Source organism: Eleutherodactylus coqui, chromosome 4, assembly GCF_035609145.1.
Source record: "Eleutherodactylus coqui strain aEleCoq1 chromosome 4, aEleCoq1.hap1, whole genome shotgun sequence".
Taxonomy (NCBI): domain Eukaryota; kingdom Metazoa; phylum Chordata; class Amphibia; order Anura; family Eleutherodactylidae; genus Eleutherodactylus; species Eleutherodactylus coqui.
Genome location: NC_089840.1, coordinates 167,751,145 through 167,767,390, shown reverse-complemented (window position 1 = coordinate 167,767,390; position 16,246 = coordinate 167,751,145). Strand labels below are relative to the sequence as shown.

General features: G+C 44.4%; 1 protein-coding gene across 1 annotated transcript; it reads left to right on the top strand.

Annotated features, from left to right (window-relative positions):
* Window positions 1-1,171: 1,171 nt before the first annotated feature.
* LOC136626556 (uncharacterized) lies at window positions 1,172-15,753 on the top strand. Its single transcript, XM_066601606.1, has 5 exons — window positions 1,172-1,219; window positions 13,216-13,351; window positions 13,467-13,570; window positions 13,668-13,814; window positions 15,489-15,753. The coding sequence occupies exons 2-5, from the start codon at window positions 13,259-13,261 to the stop codon at window positions 15,751-15,753; spliced, it is 609 nt and encodes a 202-aa protein (XP_066457703.1). The 5' UTR covers window positions 1,172-1,219; window positions 13,216-13,258.
* Window positions 15,754-16,246: the final 493 nt, after the last annotated feature.

The following is a 16,246-nucleotide window of genomic DNA, read 5'->3' as shown; positions in this document are numbered from 1 at the left end:
AATATGCGGCTACAAAAGGATCTAGATAAGCTGGGGGCGTGGGTAGTAATATGGCAAATGAAGTTCAATGTTGATAAATGTAAGGTTATGCACATGGGCAGGAGAAATGGATGTCACCAATATATACTAAATGGGGTACTGCTAGGGAAAAGTGATATGGAAAAAGACCTGGGGGTACTAGTGGATTGTAGATTTACCTGAAGTAACCAATGCCAATCAGCTTCTGCAAAAGCTAATAAAGTCTTGAGGTGCATTAAAAGAGGTATAGGGGCGAAGGACGAGAACATTACTCTTCCACTATATAAGGCACTTGTCAGGCCCCACATGGAATACTGTGTACAGTTCTGGTCACCGGTGCTCAGGAAAGATGTTACAGTGCTGGAGGGGATTCAAAGATGGGGAACTAAATTAATACATGGAATGAAGGGACTGGAATACCCAGAGAGGCTATCAAAATTGGGATTATTTACCCTGAAAAAAAAGACAGCTAAGGGGTGATCAAATAACTATGTATAAATACATGAGGGGACAATACAAGGATCTCTTCGATGATCTCTTTTATACCCAGGACTGCGACGGTAACAAGAGGGCATCCGCTACGTCTAGAAGAAAGCAGGTTTCATCACCAACACAGAAAAGGGTTCTTTACTGTAAGAGCAGTGAGACTGTGGAACTCTCTGATGTGGTGATGGCAAAATCTATAGAGGAGTTTAAGAGGGGACTTGATGTCTTTCTAGAGCGGAAGGATTTTACAGGATATAAATTTTAGGCGACCTATGGGTTGTAGTTCCAGGTCTTACAGACAGGTAGAAACTATTAGAGGTTGATCCAGGGATTAGTCTGATTGCCATTAGGGAGTCAGGAAGGAATTTTTCCCCCGAAAGGGTAATTGGCTTCTGCCTCTTGGGGTTTTTTGCATTCCTCTGGATCAACAAGCAGGTTGAAACAGGCTGAACTAGATGGACATTGTCTTCATTCGGCCTAACATACTATGTTACTAAGTTACTATGTGCTATGTTACTTTGAAACATTACCTACCTAAACATAGTTACTTTTCAAATACACCCCTTCATGGAAAGAGAATAATGCTCCTTGCCACACTGCAAAGATTATCCAGGAATGGCCTCACCTTGTACCTTACAGGATTTGCTTCTAATATCTTGGTTTCAGATACAACAGGGCACCTTCAGCGGTTTCGTAGGGTCCATGCCCTCAACAGGTCAGAACTGCTCTGGCACAATATTAATGTTATGTCCCATCAGTATAAATACAACTGCAAGTATTAGTTACATTTCAAGTATTGTAACTTGGTGAACTACCATTGGCATGGGAAGATTGTTTGTTTTTTTATCATGCCATAACACAAGAAGTAGTTACAAAAATCAAAAGCCTTAGGTTGCACCATTATTCATAATTGTGCTTTAATGGAGGCAAAAACCAGCCAACACTGCATAAAAAAGATAAATATAGGGTGTTCCAATCAATCAGTATGACAAAATAAAGTAAATGGGGAATTCTAATTCACATAAAATGAAAGAAAAACTCAAAGTATTTTTGCCTTATTTATCAGACCTAATGGTACAATTGTGTTTAGAGCCCGTAGTAGCCAATCACAGCATAGATTTCCTTTAAAAAAAGAGAAGCTGTACCGTGATTGGTTGCCAGGGGCCACAAAGATAGTTTTACTAGTTAATAGACAGAAGCATAGAGAAAGACGCTCATCAGGAGAGAATCTAATCTAAAAAATCCTACAGGCTTTTTCTTGCACCACACTTTGACCCCTTTGCATGAGCTTTCATGGATGATTTTGGTGTTATTAAATTTGTGACAACCTCACCACCGCTGTAAAATTATAAAATTTGACTTTGATATATTCAGTGACTTGTCAGGCTGTGTTATAGTTCCTATGTTAAGTCTAGCAGTGCAGTTGTGCTTCAGCCAACAGCACCACTAGGGAGAGTCAAGCATTGCTGAGCGACGTTCATATCAAGTGCTTACCAGTTTGACTGATTCCATGTTCCCAACAAATGGGAGACAAAGCCGTGGACGGCGAAGTGTTCAAGCTGAATCCTCGGCCCGACAGTTCTGAAAACACTTACAACCCTTCTACATGTGTACGGGCAGGGTTCCGATAAGCATCCCCGCTCTGAACAGAGTAATTAAATTTTTTTTAAAGAAATCACACTGCACATGTTTGTGACGCCAGATTCGCGGGCATGCACAGTGCCATACTTGGCCCATACGCGGTCTCTGTCAGCAGAGCACATGGACTGTGTATATGTAAAACACAGCGGGAGACTGACAGAGATTTACGGAAACGCCATTGTGACATGAGCTCTAAGGCTGTATTTATACGGAAGAGGGCGATATCGGACTGAGAAAAATCAGAACAACATTGCACTTGTAAAACTGTGATTTTGTATGCGAGTGCGAGGTGATGTGATTTGAAGGAAAATTGCACTGCATCACTGAACACGTGATTTTTCACATGCGTGAAAATCGCATGTCTATTCAATTGGAAAACTTTAACCCCTTCCCGCTCCAGGGCGTACCGGTACGTCCTGGCAGCCTGGTACTTCCCGCAACAGGGCGTACCGGTACGTCCTGGAGATAGCGCGGGATCACATAAGATCCAGCGCTATCCCGCAGCGGGAGCCGGCTGTCAGTCACAGCCGGCGTCCCGCTGTAACAGCGGGGGGGGGGGCATCGGAGATGCGCCGCCTGCTGTTAACCCCTTCCCTGCCGCGATCCAAGTAGATCGTGGCAGGGAAAGAGTTCACAGAGGGATCGCGCTCCTTCTGTTTCTCCGGCCGGAACTCGCGATGTCATCGCGAGAGCCCGGCCTGTCGCCATGGCAACAGGATGCCAGACACTGGCGTCCTGTATTGCCTGTGCCTATAATCGCTGTATAAGCGATAAGGCATGGCAGAGCAGTAGCTCTGCCATGCCTTATGACAGCGATCATAGGCACAGTGTTGTAAGTCCCTCAGAGGGACTCAAATAGTATAAAAAAAAAAAAAGAAAAGTGTAAAAAAAGAAAAATGTAAAAAAAAATGTTAAAAAAACCCTTTTTTTAATGCTTTTTCTAATATTAGCATAAAAAAAGGGGAAAAAAATTAAAACCCCACATATTTGGTATTGACGCGTCCGTAATGAAGTGTACAAAAAGTTGAACACACTTTTTATTTTGTACGATAAAAAGCGTAAAAAACAACGCTAAAAAACAGAGGCAAAATGCTAATTTTTAGCATTTTGCCTCCCAAAAAATGCAATAAAAGTGATCAAAAAAGCCGTACATTCCCCAAAATGGTACCAATAAAAACTACAGCTCGTCTCGTAAAAAATAAGCCCTCATAGAGCTCTGTACATAGAAAAATAAAAAAGTTACAGGACTTTGAATGCAGCTATAGAGAAAAAAAAAAGATTTCCAAAAAAAAGGGGGTTTTATTGCAAAAAAGTGTAAAAACCTAAAAAAAATATAACAATTTTGGTATCGTTGTTACCGTACCGACCCGCAGAAAAAATTTAGTGTGTCATTTATGCTGCATGATTAACGCTGTAAAAAAAAAAAAAAAAAATCTATGGCAGAATTGATGCGTTTTCTCTCCCTGTTATCATTAAAAAAAAATTAAAAAATTTTACGATATTGTCTATGTACCCAAAAGTGGCACCGATAAAAACTACAGCTCGCCACACAAAAAACAAGCCCTTATACGGCCGCGTCCACGGAAAAATAAAAAAGTTATGGCTTTTGAAAAATGGAGATGGAAAAATACCAAAAAATCGCTTGGTCCTCAACGCCAAAATAGGCCGTGTCATTAAGGGGTTAAAAAATTGCATCTCACTCACATGTACATGTGAGTGGATGTGATTTTTAACTCACCCATAGGAAATAATGGGCGAGTTTTCTGCCAAATTGCTAAATAATATAACATGGTGCGACTTTTGTATCTAACAGCATTGCTGCAAGAGAAAAATTGTAAATGTAAATAGACCCATTGAAAACAATGGGGTCTATTATGGTGCAAGTTTTGTGCATCTCACAACGCACAAAACTTGCACTGGAAACTCGCCCGTGTAAATACAGCCTAAGGCTTTATTCACATGAGCGTTTTTACGTTGCTAGTTAGCTTAGTTTTTATGACGGTCGAGAATCGCGACCATCTGAGGCATTTCAATGATTTGTTCACATGGCCAATCTTGCACCGTGAACATTCACCTGGCGGGGAAAAATAGCACATACGCTGCCAATTCCGGCGGGCGTTAATGCTCGGAGGGAAAAGATATTTCCTGTTCTATCTTGCGGCCAGAACACATCGGCAGCTCCCATAGACTCCTGTGGAAGCTGGAAAAATAGGGAGGGGGAGGCAGTTTAGCAGCGTCCAACACAGGAAAAAGCCTTCAGGTGCCTCTGTTTAGGCATTAGAAGTCATTCCGAGGATTTTTAACAAATACGTCACCTGTGTCAGTGAACAGGAAAACGCTAATTAAGCGCGGGACTTGACCACTAAAGCCCCATTTAGACATAAAGAAAATCGTTGAAAAATGTCGGGCTTTTCAGTCGTATTATCCCCTAAAATCGCTGAACGACTGAACGATATTATTTTGACCAAACGAAAAGCAAACGGCCGAACGATGAATTTTAAGCGAGCTGAAAGACAACAATGAGTGAATCTTTAACGAAAACTGCACGACAGGCAGAAGATATCCGGAACAATTATCACTTAAACGATGGCTTTTGAGTAGAGATGAGCGAGCATACTCGCTAAGGCAAACTACTCGAGCGAGTAGCGCCTTATTCGAGTACCTGCCCGCTCGTCTCTAAAGATTCGGCTGCCGGCAGGGGAGAGCGGTGAGTTGCAGGAGTGAGCAGGGTGGAGCGGGGGGGGAGAGAGTGAGAGAGAGATCTCCCACCGTTCCTCCCGGCTCTCCCCCGCCGCTCCCCGCTCCTTGCCAGCACCCGAATCTTTAGAGACGAGCGGACAGGTACTCTTATAAGGAGTAGTTTGCCTTAGCGAGTATGCTCACTCATCTCTACTTTTGAGCGAATTTCGAGCGATAATCGTTGTGTCTAAATGGGCCTTAAGGGTGGCTTCACATGAGCGTATTTACACATGCAAAATTTTGTGTGCAATCGATTTCAGTGGGTTCATTCACAATTTATTTATTTGCACAAAAAACAGAACCTGTTCGATCTTTCTATGGGGAGTGTGTATATGTGCGCAAATGCACAACACAATGCGCAGTCCAGTGTAAAAAAAAAACACATCTGGACCTCATTAGGCTAAAAAGTCACTTAACCCCTTAGTGACGAAGCCTGTTTGCGCCTTAATGACCAGGTCAAATTTTGGAAATCTGACATCCCTTTTGCATATCCAAGTAATTCTGACAATGTTTTTTTGTCACATATTGTACTTCATTTAGGTGGCAAAAATAGATCAATAGAATTTGTGGAAATTTGATAAAAGCACCAAAATTGGGAAAACTTTGAAATTATAGTCATTTTTTCACATTTTCAATTGTAATATCTCAATATGTGCAAACAAACTGTACAAACTTTTGATAAGATATAGATTTCCATCTGTTTACTTTATTGTGGACGCACATTTGAAAAACTTTAGTTTTTTTAACCATTTAGGAGACGTACAAAAAAATCAACATTTTGAGGAACACTGTTTTCGTACACCACACCAAGACTACAAAGGCTCATAGGTGTCAGAGTGATAGATACCGCCACAAATTACCCCATTTAAAAAACTACACACCTTAATATATTCCCTGAGGGGTGTCATGAGTACTTTGGCACCACAGTTTTTCTTCAGGCGTTAATGCAAATTAGTGGAGAAAAAATAAAATTTCATATTTTTGCAAATATGTCATTTTAATGGCAGGTTTATTTTATAGTGCACATGATAATGAGGATTTACACCCCAAAATGGATACTCCTGTTTGTCTTGTGTTCAGAAACCCATTGTGGCCCTAATATGTCTGTATGCACAACGGGGCCCAAAAAGAAAGGAGCAGCTGGAGACTTTCAGAACAAACATTTTTTTAGGGTGTTTTAGGCCCTACTGCACACTTGTGGAGCCCTTGAGCTGTCAAAACGATTGAGAATCCCCCCAAATGACCCCATTTTAAAAACTAGACCCCTTAACGAATTCATCTAGATGTGTACTGCATATTTTGACCCCACAGTTTTTAAATTAATCTACACAAAGCAGAAGGAAAAAAAATAAAGTTTTCATTTTTTGGCAATTGTGCCAATCTATAAAGGTTTTTTGTACAGCACACATATAAAAGAAGACTTGCACCCTAAAATGGATACCCCTGTTTCTCCCGTGTTCAGAAACATACCCATTGCAGCCCCAATCTACTTATAGAACACATGGATAGGTCTATAATGGAGGGAACACCCGTTGGATTTCAGGGCACAACTGAATAAATTCCAGGCCCCATTGCACACTTATTAAAAATAATCCCCCACTTTTTGTTGATCCTTAAATCTTAGATAAAAGTAATAATGTAAACCGTGTGGTATGTTCGAAGACCGAGGTAATTAAGTTGGCCCAGTTAGGATTCGGCACATGGGGCAATAAAATCGGGTATCCCTCCTCCACCCTTGCTTGCTGTAAACCCGACATTTTTTGGGGGGGGGGGGGGGGGTATTTCTTCACTGGTGGGGATGGGGTGTAAAAAATGGCACTCTGTGAGGCTTCGGAAACTTGCTGAGGTGCGGCGGTCTCACACAGAAGGCGCTCAACAAGCTGTTCCTGGAACTGCAGGAGACGAGCGTTCCCGGAATTTCTTGTAAATACATATTACAGGGTGTGATCTGAATAATGCCGGACTCACACGGCCGTATGTAGAATCCGCTTGCGGAGGCCCGCAGCAGATCCCAGCTGTGAGACCAGCCAAGGCGCTGGGTACAGCCACGTAATGTACTGCACATAACTGCATACTCACACAGACGGTCATGTGCAGTACACCTTTTTTTGTTTATATTTCCCGCACCGTCGCTTAGCGATGACGCAGGTACCCGCAGCCCGTACACAATGTAGTTGCGTATGGGCTGTGAGTAGATCTGCGATCATAGAGCACAATGGGCTCTAGGTTGCAGATATCAGCTGTAAAATAGAACATACTGCGTTCTGTTTTATGCGAGTGCATTGTGTAATTCCGACCCGCTAATGTGAGCGGAATTGTGTAATCCAATGCATTCGATTGATCTGCGTATTACCAGATCAAATGCATGCGGAATCCGCAATTTTTCTATCGTGTGAGAACGGCCTATGGTAGATAGCTACCTTTTTTATCACGTGACCGGTAATCACTCAACGAGGCCACCAGTCACTGCTCCAGGCTTTCGGAAACCGTTGGTAGCCGGGAGCAAGGAGATTTTAAATTTCCCGGGCTCCTGCACATGTGTCTGGCATATTGCTGGCGGGCTCATGCACAGAACCTGGTAAGGGTCCGTGGAGGAGGATTGTGTCGGAGTTCAAATGCGGAGACCTCTGGTAAGAAGTTTCATCTCCTCTCTCCTCTCAAAGTTTTACATGATCGCCATTATTCATTGGATAACGGCGATCATGTGACCAGGAACCGCATACTGCGACCCCCATTGACATCTCTAGACTCTCGATTACCTTCGGTAGCCAGGAGAAGAAAGATTTTAAATTTAAAGGGGTTGTCTCATGAAATCAAGTGGGGTTCAGCACTTCTGTATGGCCATATTAATGCACTTTGTAATATACATTGTGCATTAATTATGAGCCATACAGAAGTTATTCACTTACCTGCTCTGCTGCTAGCGTCCCCGTCGCCATGGATCCATCTAAATTCACTGTCTTCTGGCATTTTTAGACGCGCTTGCGCAGTCCGGTCTTCTCCCTGGTGAATGGGGCCGCTCGTGCCGGAGAGCTGGTCCTCGTAGCTCCGCCCCGTCACGTGTGCCGATTCCAGCCAATCAGGAGGCTGGAATCGGCAATGGACTGCACAGAGCCCACGGTGCACCATGGGAGAAGACCCGCGGTGCATCGTGGGTGAAGATCCCGGCGGCCATCTTGGTAAAGGAAGAAAGAAGTCGCCGCAGTGCGGGGATTCGGGTAAGTAATAAACTTTTTTTTTTTTTTAACCCATCCCTTGGGTTTGTCTCGCGCTGAACGGGGGGCCTATTGAATAATAAAAAAACCCGTTTCGGCGTGAGACAACCCCTTTAACTGACAATTCTTGACTTTTGCACATGCTGGGAAAGGTCCGCAGATAAAAATCCAATCAGGGGACAAATCTGGGGACCTTAGGTATGCAATTGCATCTCCCCTTACGGATACGATCCGTAAGGGGGACGAAACTTTAACTTTTTAACCTTTTTTTTCCTACACTTAACTTTTATGTGATTGCCATTATCCATTGGATAACGGTGATCACGTGACCGGGAACCACATACAGCGGTCCTGATGACATTTCTCTGCACTCGGCTATCTTTGACAGCCGGGTGCAGGGAGATTTTAAATTTGTCAGGCTCTCTGGCCTTCTGCGAAGAGCACCACTTCGGCGCATGTGCAGAAGCCCGCAGCAGGTCCAGATCTCTGCGGGACAGCACGGAGGTGAGTATTTTCATCTCCCCTCATGGATCCGATCCATGAGGAGAGATGAAGTTTTAACTTTTGACTTTTTTTAAATTTTCCGTGTTCGCCGCTTTCTATTAGCTAGTGGCAATCACGGCCCTTGGACCAATCCCCGCGGTCCCCAGTGATATCTCCTACCTCCCAGCTACCTTCAGTTATCCAGCAGCGATCACGTGTCCGGGAGAGGGCTTCCCGCGGCCCCCCATGACAGGTCACATGACTTTAATCCCCAGAGAGAGTGCGTTTTTATGTCCCTGGGGATTAAAGCCCACTAAAGCAGGACGTAAAAAGTCTATGGGGTGGTAACTAAGGGGTTAAATAGGGGTGTGGTTGTGTCCCACGCACAAAAAAACATGCTCTGCGAGCGCAAAAAGTACATTGCAATGTGCAGATACACGTGCAAATCTAACTTGTTCATATTATAAATATGTTGCATTGAAGCATGTGCATTTACTTATACGCTACTGTGAAACTGCAGTAGATTTCACCCTTTCAGCTTAATTTAAATTAAAGGAGTAAAATCTGCAACAACATCCACAGCAAATCTTCGATGTGTGAATGCAGCCTTAAAATGGTTTCAATGTGGAAAAACGTTTCTTAGGCTACACTCACACATGCGAGAATCTCGAGCGAGTTTTGTGCGTTGTGAGACGCTTTAACCATTGTTTTCAACGGGACGTTAGAAGACATTGCATGCACTCATATGGGTTATGTGATATTTCCCATTGAAATACTTGCGATCCTCTAGCGCAATTTCACAGAAGTAAAGCGAGGTGTTTTTGCATGAAAAATGCCTCATATCCGCATGTAAAATGCATGTTGGCAAGTGCGATATCAGGCCGAGTTTCTTAGCCCAATATTGCGCTTGCCCGTGTGAATGTAGCCTTACTTGCATAAAACCGCTCACTTCCACTTGTCTAAGAAGATATTCAAAACAGAATTAAGTGGCCTAAAAATGACACACGATGCTGAGTAATCCTGATAATTTTGTTATACGATACCTGAATGTAATTGCTCCCGTGCTCGGCCAGAAATTCCTGTTCTAGGGGTGTGTTTACATGTTGTCATCTGACTTTTAGTAAGTCATAGTTTCCTATTATTTTAGGTACTTAAAGGGGTTGTCCCGCGGCGAAATGCAAATTTTTTTTTCAACCTACCCCCGCATTCTGCCCCGTTAAAATCAATACCATTTGTAATTTAAAAAAAAAACAAAAAACGCTTACCTCCTTCCCAGTTCGCGCAGCATCTTCTTTTCTTCTTTTAAAGATGGCCGCCGGTCCTTTCCCAATGATGCACTGCGGTTTTCTCCCATGGTGCACCGCGAGTCTTCTCCCATGGTGCACCATGGGCTCTGTGCGGTCCATTGCCAATTCCAGCCTCCTGATTGGCTGGAATCGGCACACGTGACGGGGCGGAGCTACGCGATGACGCGTAGAAGGGAGCGGAGCCAGAACGCCGCTCGTGCCCGGACCGACCAGAAGGGAGAAGACCCTTCTGCGCAAGAGCGTCTAATCGAGCGATTAGACGCTGAAATTAGACGGAGCCATGGAGACGGGGATGCCAGCAACGGAGTGGGTAAGTGAATAACTTCTGTATGGCTCATATTTAATGCACGATGTATATTACAAAGTGCATTAATATGGCCATACAGAAGTGTATAACCCTACTTGCTTTCGCGGGACAACCCCTTTAACCCCTGATCTACCACACTGGTGTTAATCATAGTTGATACACTACACTTCTACAATGAATAAGTAGTAAACCTAGATCTCCGCTGCCTTTTCATACAAAATGCTGCCACCTAAAGAGCACAGATGTCAAACACACGGCCCACCGCCTCATTTTATGTGGCCCACCAACCATGCTTAAAAAGGGGGTTATCCAGGCAGCACTAAGACTCCAGCCTGCAATTACAAGCGCAGCTACCATTGATTTCAAGGAGAGCTGTGCCTGCAATTACGAGTGCCGGCCACTAACTGGGGGTAGGAACAGCGGCTTCTGCTCCGAGCCCGGTGTATCCTGTCGGGTGCTGCTTCTATTCATCCCGCCTGCAGTTCCGGTCGGGCGGCACAGTGCAGAGTCTGTGACCACTGACGTCTGCGCCAAAATTACAGGTCAGCGGACACACACTCAGCAGCGGCTGCCATTGCCAAACCAGAGCTGCAGTTGAGGGTCAGTGGAAAGCTTGTATGAATGATGCCTGGCCACAGGCCAATAAGGGGACTGCTCTTGGCCTCTGCCTGGAAAGTATCCCTAGGGCCACTACGGTGGTCACTATTACTACTGGGGCGACTATGGAGGGGTCACTATCTCTAAAAAAATAACGCCACTTGGCAGTAAAAAAGTAGCATTGTAGAAAACCTACCTCATAGCAAAATAGAAGAATGCCATAAATGCACTTAACTGTAAAAATAATACTGCCAGACAGTGAACGAATATTAATAGTGGCTACATAATAACAGCCAGAGAGATTATGGCAGTAGTTATTCCATTGTGATGGCACAAACTGTCTTCGCTCCCAAGGAAATGTGGAGTGAGAAGTACAATCCCTGTAAGTATGTAGGTCTTCAATGGTTTACTAGTCTGAACCTCGGTGTCCAGACAGTCCTCACCCTCCAAACAGGAAAGTCAGATTAGGAGGGCCCCAAAAATTCCCATGGAGCCTGCCCGGGTACACAATAAAGGCGATTTGGCTTATGTTCATGCAGGGTTTATCCACCTTGCCTGCATGAAGAAACTAAGAAAGGGGTCACACCGAGACATAACAATTCAAGACGGACCACACTGACAAACATAAAAGGGAAATTATCCCTAGCAGCTTTTGGATGAGCAGACCCGGGCTACAAGCAGGGCAATCATTCTGACAAAGCCTAGTATCATTCTGTACCTAAGGGCCTAGTCTGTCCCTAGATAGAAAATACGAAAGAGCTTAGAACTAGACAGATGTAAAATAAACCACCTAGGTCCTCAACATACAGATGTTGTATACGCACCACACACACCAAACAAGACATGGATTCAGGCATCCGCACACCAACAGATGGAAGGGATAAATGGATACATTCTGACCAGGCATCTGCACACCAACGGACAGCGGGTAGACATACATAGTAACATAGTATGATAGGCTGAAGGAAGACAATGTCCATCTAGTTCAGCCTGTTTCCACCCCCCTTTGTTGATCCAGAGGAAGGCAAAAAAAAACCAATGAGGCAGAAGCCAATTTAGCCCATTTTGGGGAAGAAACTCCTTCCCAACTCCATAATGGCAGTCAGAATAATCCCTGGATCAATGTTTCGAAAGTGACTACCTGACTCCAAGACCTGAATCAACAATCCCGCTAGTTATTTAATGCCTATATCCCATAATATCACAGCACTCTAAGAAGACATCTACTCCCCTCTTAACCCCTTCAGTGGCGGGTTTCTTACCACCCAGTCCGACCCACCAGGGCAGGTTTTTTAAATGGTCTAATCATTTAATTTCAACTAATTTTCCAGTCGCGTTCCAAGGGCCATAACTTTTTCATTTTTCCATTGACACGGCCATATGAGGGCTTGTTTTTTGCAGGACAATTTGTACTTTTTGGTGGCATCATTTTTCGGTATTTATAATGTATTGCATAACTTTTGGAAAAAAATTTGTAGGGAGATTGGGGGGGGGGGGGGGGGGGGAATTCTGCCATTTTTTTTCGTATTTCAGTTTTGCATCATTCAACCTGCAAAATAAATAGTGTGATAACATTATATTCTCTGAGTGAGCAAGATTCTGGCGATACCAAGTTTTACAGTTTTTTTATGTTTTGCTATTTTTTTACATTTAAAACATTTTTTTTTCTTAAAGGTTTGCTTTTATGTCGCCACATTCCAAGAGCCGTATCATTTTATTTTTCCATTGCCAGAGCTCTAGAAGCCCTTGTTTTTTGCGGGATGAACTCTAGTCTTTATTTATCTAATTTTTGGTAACATGTAAAATTTTGATCACTTTTTATTCTATTTTTTCTAGAGCCAAAGATTAAGAAAATCTGTAATGTTTTTTTTATTTTTCACTGCTTTCTCTGAGCAGTAAAAATAATATATTAAAGTTATTCTACAGGCCAGTACGATTATGCCCATACCAAATTGTAATAGTTTTTTTCTTTTTTGCTACTTTTTCACACTTTAAAAAAAGTTCATTTTTTTTTATCAACAGAGCTGTGTAAGGGTTTTTATTTTGCGGGATGAGTTGTCCTTTTTATTAGTACCATTTGTTGATCCATACTCACCGAAGGGAACCACTAAGGCTGGGTTCACACAGGGTGGATTTGCCGCGTAAACGTCGCGGTTTTACCGTCGCGGTTTTGCCGCAACCATGCCGCATCTGCGGCAAATCCGCATGCAATATCCAAATGTAGTCGCGGTTTTCATCGCGTATTATTCTGCGGTTCAACCGCAGTTAAATCCGCAGGTCCTTTGCTGCGGAAAAAAACGCAGCATATTTTTTTTGGAGAGGCGCGGTTTTAGTTGCAGATTTGACTGCGTATTTTAGTAGGTGCAGATTCTAAAAAAAACCCTTTCCTGTGAGGTCATCGTCCACGCCCATTTCTACACAGGGTAGGAAGAGGCTAAGAATTTGTGGCCATTTTCTCTTGAGCTATGGAGCCTACCAGAAGAATTCGGCTGAGGCGCGCCAACTGCCGCACACTCATCGCCCTAATGCTGTACATGCAAGGAGAAGAATCAGAAAAGGTGAGCAGTGTTTCGACAGTGTGTGCTTTGTTTCCTTGTTGTTTCTTTAGATGCATTGTGGACTAGAGTGCGATTGCTGCCATGTTCTTTAATTCCTGCTAATATTCTTATACAGACTGATCGTGCTTCCCGGCGCCGGAGGTGCTACTGGGTGCATCCCATACTCACCGAGAGGGGGACGAAGGGGCATTTTGCAAGCCTGTACCAAGATTTAAAAAAGTAAGTGAAGTGTATCATGTGATGTGAATAGGTTTGAGATTGTGCAAAGAATTTGTATTTAGTTTAGCCCGCTCTCCCTTTCTCTCTCTCTCTGCAGCCATCCGGAGAAGTTCATAGCCTTCTGCAGGCTGCCCATGGAGGCCTTTGACCGCCTTCTGGAGCTGGTGCGCCGGGATCTTACGTACCAGGATATGCAGATGAGGAAGGCGATCACTGCAGAAGAAAGGCTGCTCATCACCCTTCGGTAAGTAACCTTTCTTATCCTGTCCCAGTTGTTTTATCCGTAATGTAATTTGCAACTGTATAATTTTTTTTTTCTTACACGTTTTGTGCAATACATTTTATTTTTTCATGCGATGCTGTGATTGCTCCGGCAATCACACTGCTTTTGGACAGCTTGGCTATCGAGCACCCCTTTCATTAGCAACACCGCCATAATGACACGTGCACGGCCTCCCCGAACTCACCGGGCGGGTGTTTGGTTGCCCGTGCGTGACCCCTCAACACCATTTGTGCTATGTAAATGCCGCTGTCAGAATTGCTAGTGGCATTTCAATGGTTAACCCTTTCCAATATTTTTTTTTTTTCTCACCCATTCTCCCCAGTTCCAAATAAATTGGTGCTGGGGAGAATGGGTGAAAAGAATTCCTTTGTCCCTGCACCCTCCTGAACTGACAGAGTTCAGGATGGTGCAGGGAGGGAACTGCTTACCTGTCCGGCGTCTTCCGCATTCTCCTTCTGCCTCCTGGCTCGGCGATGATGTGATCGCAGTGGTCAGGTGGCACCTGGCCATCACATGATGGCCGGGAGACAGAAGGAGAATGTGCAAGAAGCAAGTCAGGTAAGCATGTCCTCCCACAGTGCTGGCTCCCGGCTCGGCTTTGATGTGACCGCCGTGGGTCGGGTAATCGCGGCGGACACATGATCGCCGGGCTGCCGGAATCTCTATGCATTACATAGCGCTAATTGAGCGGTATGTAATGTGTAAAGGAGAAGGCAGAAATGGTTGAAAACCCTTTCTGCATTCACTACGGGGGTCCTCGATGAGGATGAGTGCAGGAATGCATCTGCACCCGATGTGTCTGATGATCGGGTGCAGATGCACTGCTGCACTGCATTGTCGTGCCTGCCACCACATCGCAGCTGTGAAGGCAAATTATGATGTCGGGGCAGGCCTGAGAATGGATTGGAAAGGGTTAATAGCCGCCATTGCCCCAGCGGACGTGTGTCTTAGTTCAAACCACCTTACGCCCTTGCTGCGTGGAGTGAGACAGCGCTGCTAGCTGCCAAGACACACGTTCTGCAACAGCTGGAAATAGGTTAATTTTGTGACGTCACAAAGGGCTATATCCAGCGGAAGACAAACTCCATTTTTTAATTCGCAGGCGACGTTGCTGAAAATGTACAGTTGTACGTTTTCGGGTTCTCCTCTAGTAGTTTTGGGAGAGGGCGGTGGAACAGTTCGTTGTCTTTGGTATTCTGTCTTCTGGCACATAACACAGGCATCATCATCTTGTGGGTGGTTGACTTCCGAAACAAATTGGCAGAAGTGAGATTGTTGAACTTACCATAGCAGCAAAGTTGGCCAACCATTGTTGCGCACCGGCAGTCAACGTACCCTAGTTATGTACCTGAGTGTGGCAGGAACATCTTTGCACTTTAACTTTCTCTCTCCCCTATGTTGTAGATGGGGAGAATGGAATTGTGAACAATGTGTGGCGTGTAAAGTGATAATGTAACCTCCCCCATGGCTACCTCTGCAATGCTCATGTTATTTCCTTCACATGAATTATACTGTGTTCTTATATAAATTTTGTGTTGAGATCAATATCTGAATACTTTAATTGTTTGAAGTGTTGACATAATGCAAGTCTTCATTGTGTACTAACTTTTGTTTCTCTTCTCTGCTTCTTTTCAGCTTCTTGGCCACAGGAGAGAGCTATGCATCCCTGCATCTCCAATTTCGTGTTGGTAAATCTACTATCACCGAAATTGTGAGGTGCACATGCAGCGCTATCTGGCAGAAGTTGCAGCGCATCGTGATGCCTTCACCTACCGAGGATACTTGGCAACGTGTTGCAGCAGGCTTTCAAGATGTTGCCAAATTTCCTAACTGCATAGGCGCCGTCGACGGCAAACGTGCGTGTGCTTCAGCCAGCCCACTCAGGCTCCAAATTTTATAATTACAACAAAAAATTTTCTATTGTCCTGATGGCCGTGGCTGATGCACATAACAAATTTGTTTGCATCGACGTCGGCGCCTATGGCAGCACTGGAGATTCTCGGGTGCTGCGAACTTCACAGATTGGGATGCAAATTCTTTGAGATGGCGTTTCGCTCCCAGCCCCACAACATTTCCCGGGAACCACACATCCAGTCCCCTTTGTGATGGTACCGGATGAGACTTTCCCGTTGTTGCCAAACCTGTTGCGCCCATACCCACGAAGAGGACTGAATGCCCGGAAAAGGATTTTTAATTATCGGCTGAGCCGTGCACGTCGCGTGGTTGAGTGTGCCTTCGGGATCATGGTTAGTCAGTGGAGAGTTCTAGGGACTACCCTTATGGTAGACCCTACCACAGTTGATGACCTTGTCAAGGCATGTTGTGTTCTTCACAACTACCTCCGGGACTATCGCCCCGAGGTAGATGTCGAAGAACTCGATCCTGCCTTTAAC

Coding starts and splice junctions, on each gene's coding strand:
- LOC136626556 (XM_066601606.1), top strand. CDS start 13,259: ATGGAGCCTACCAGAAGAATTCGGCTGAGGCGCGCCAACTGCCGCACA. Junction 13,571..13,667: donor CTGTACCAAGATTTAAAAAA/GTAAGTGAAGTG, acceptor CTCTCTCTGCAG/CCATCCGGAGAAGTTCATAG. Junction 13,815..15,488: donor AGGCTGCTCATCACCCTTCG/GTAAGTAACCTT, acceptor GCTTCTTTTCAG/CTTCTTGGCCACAGGAGAGA.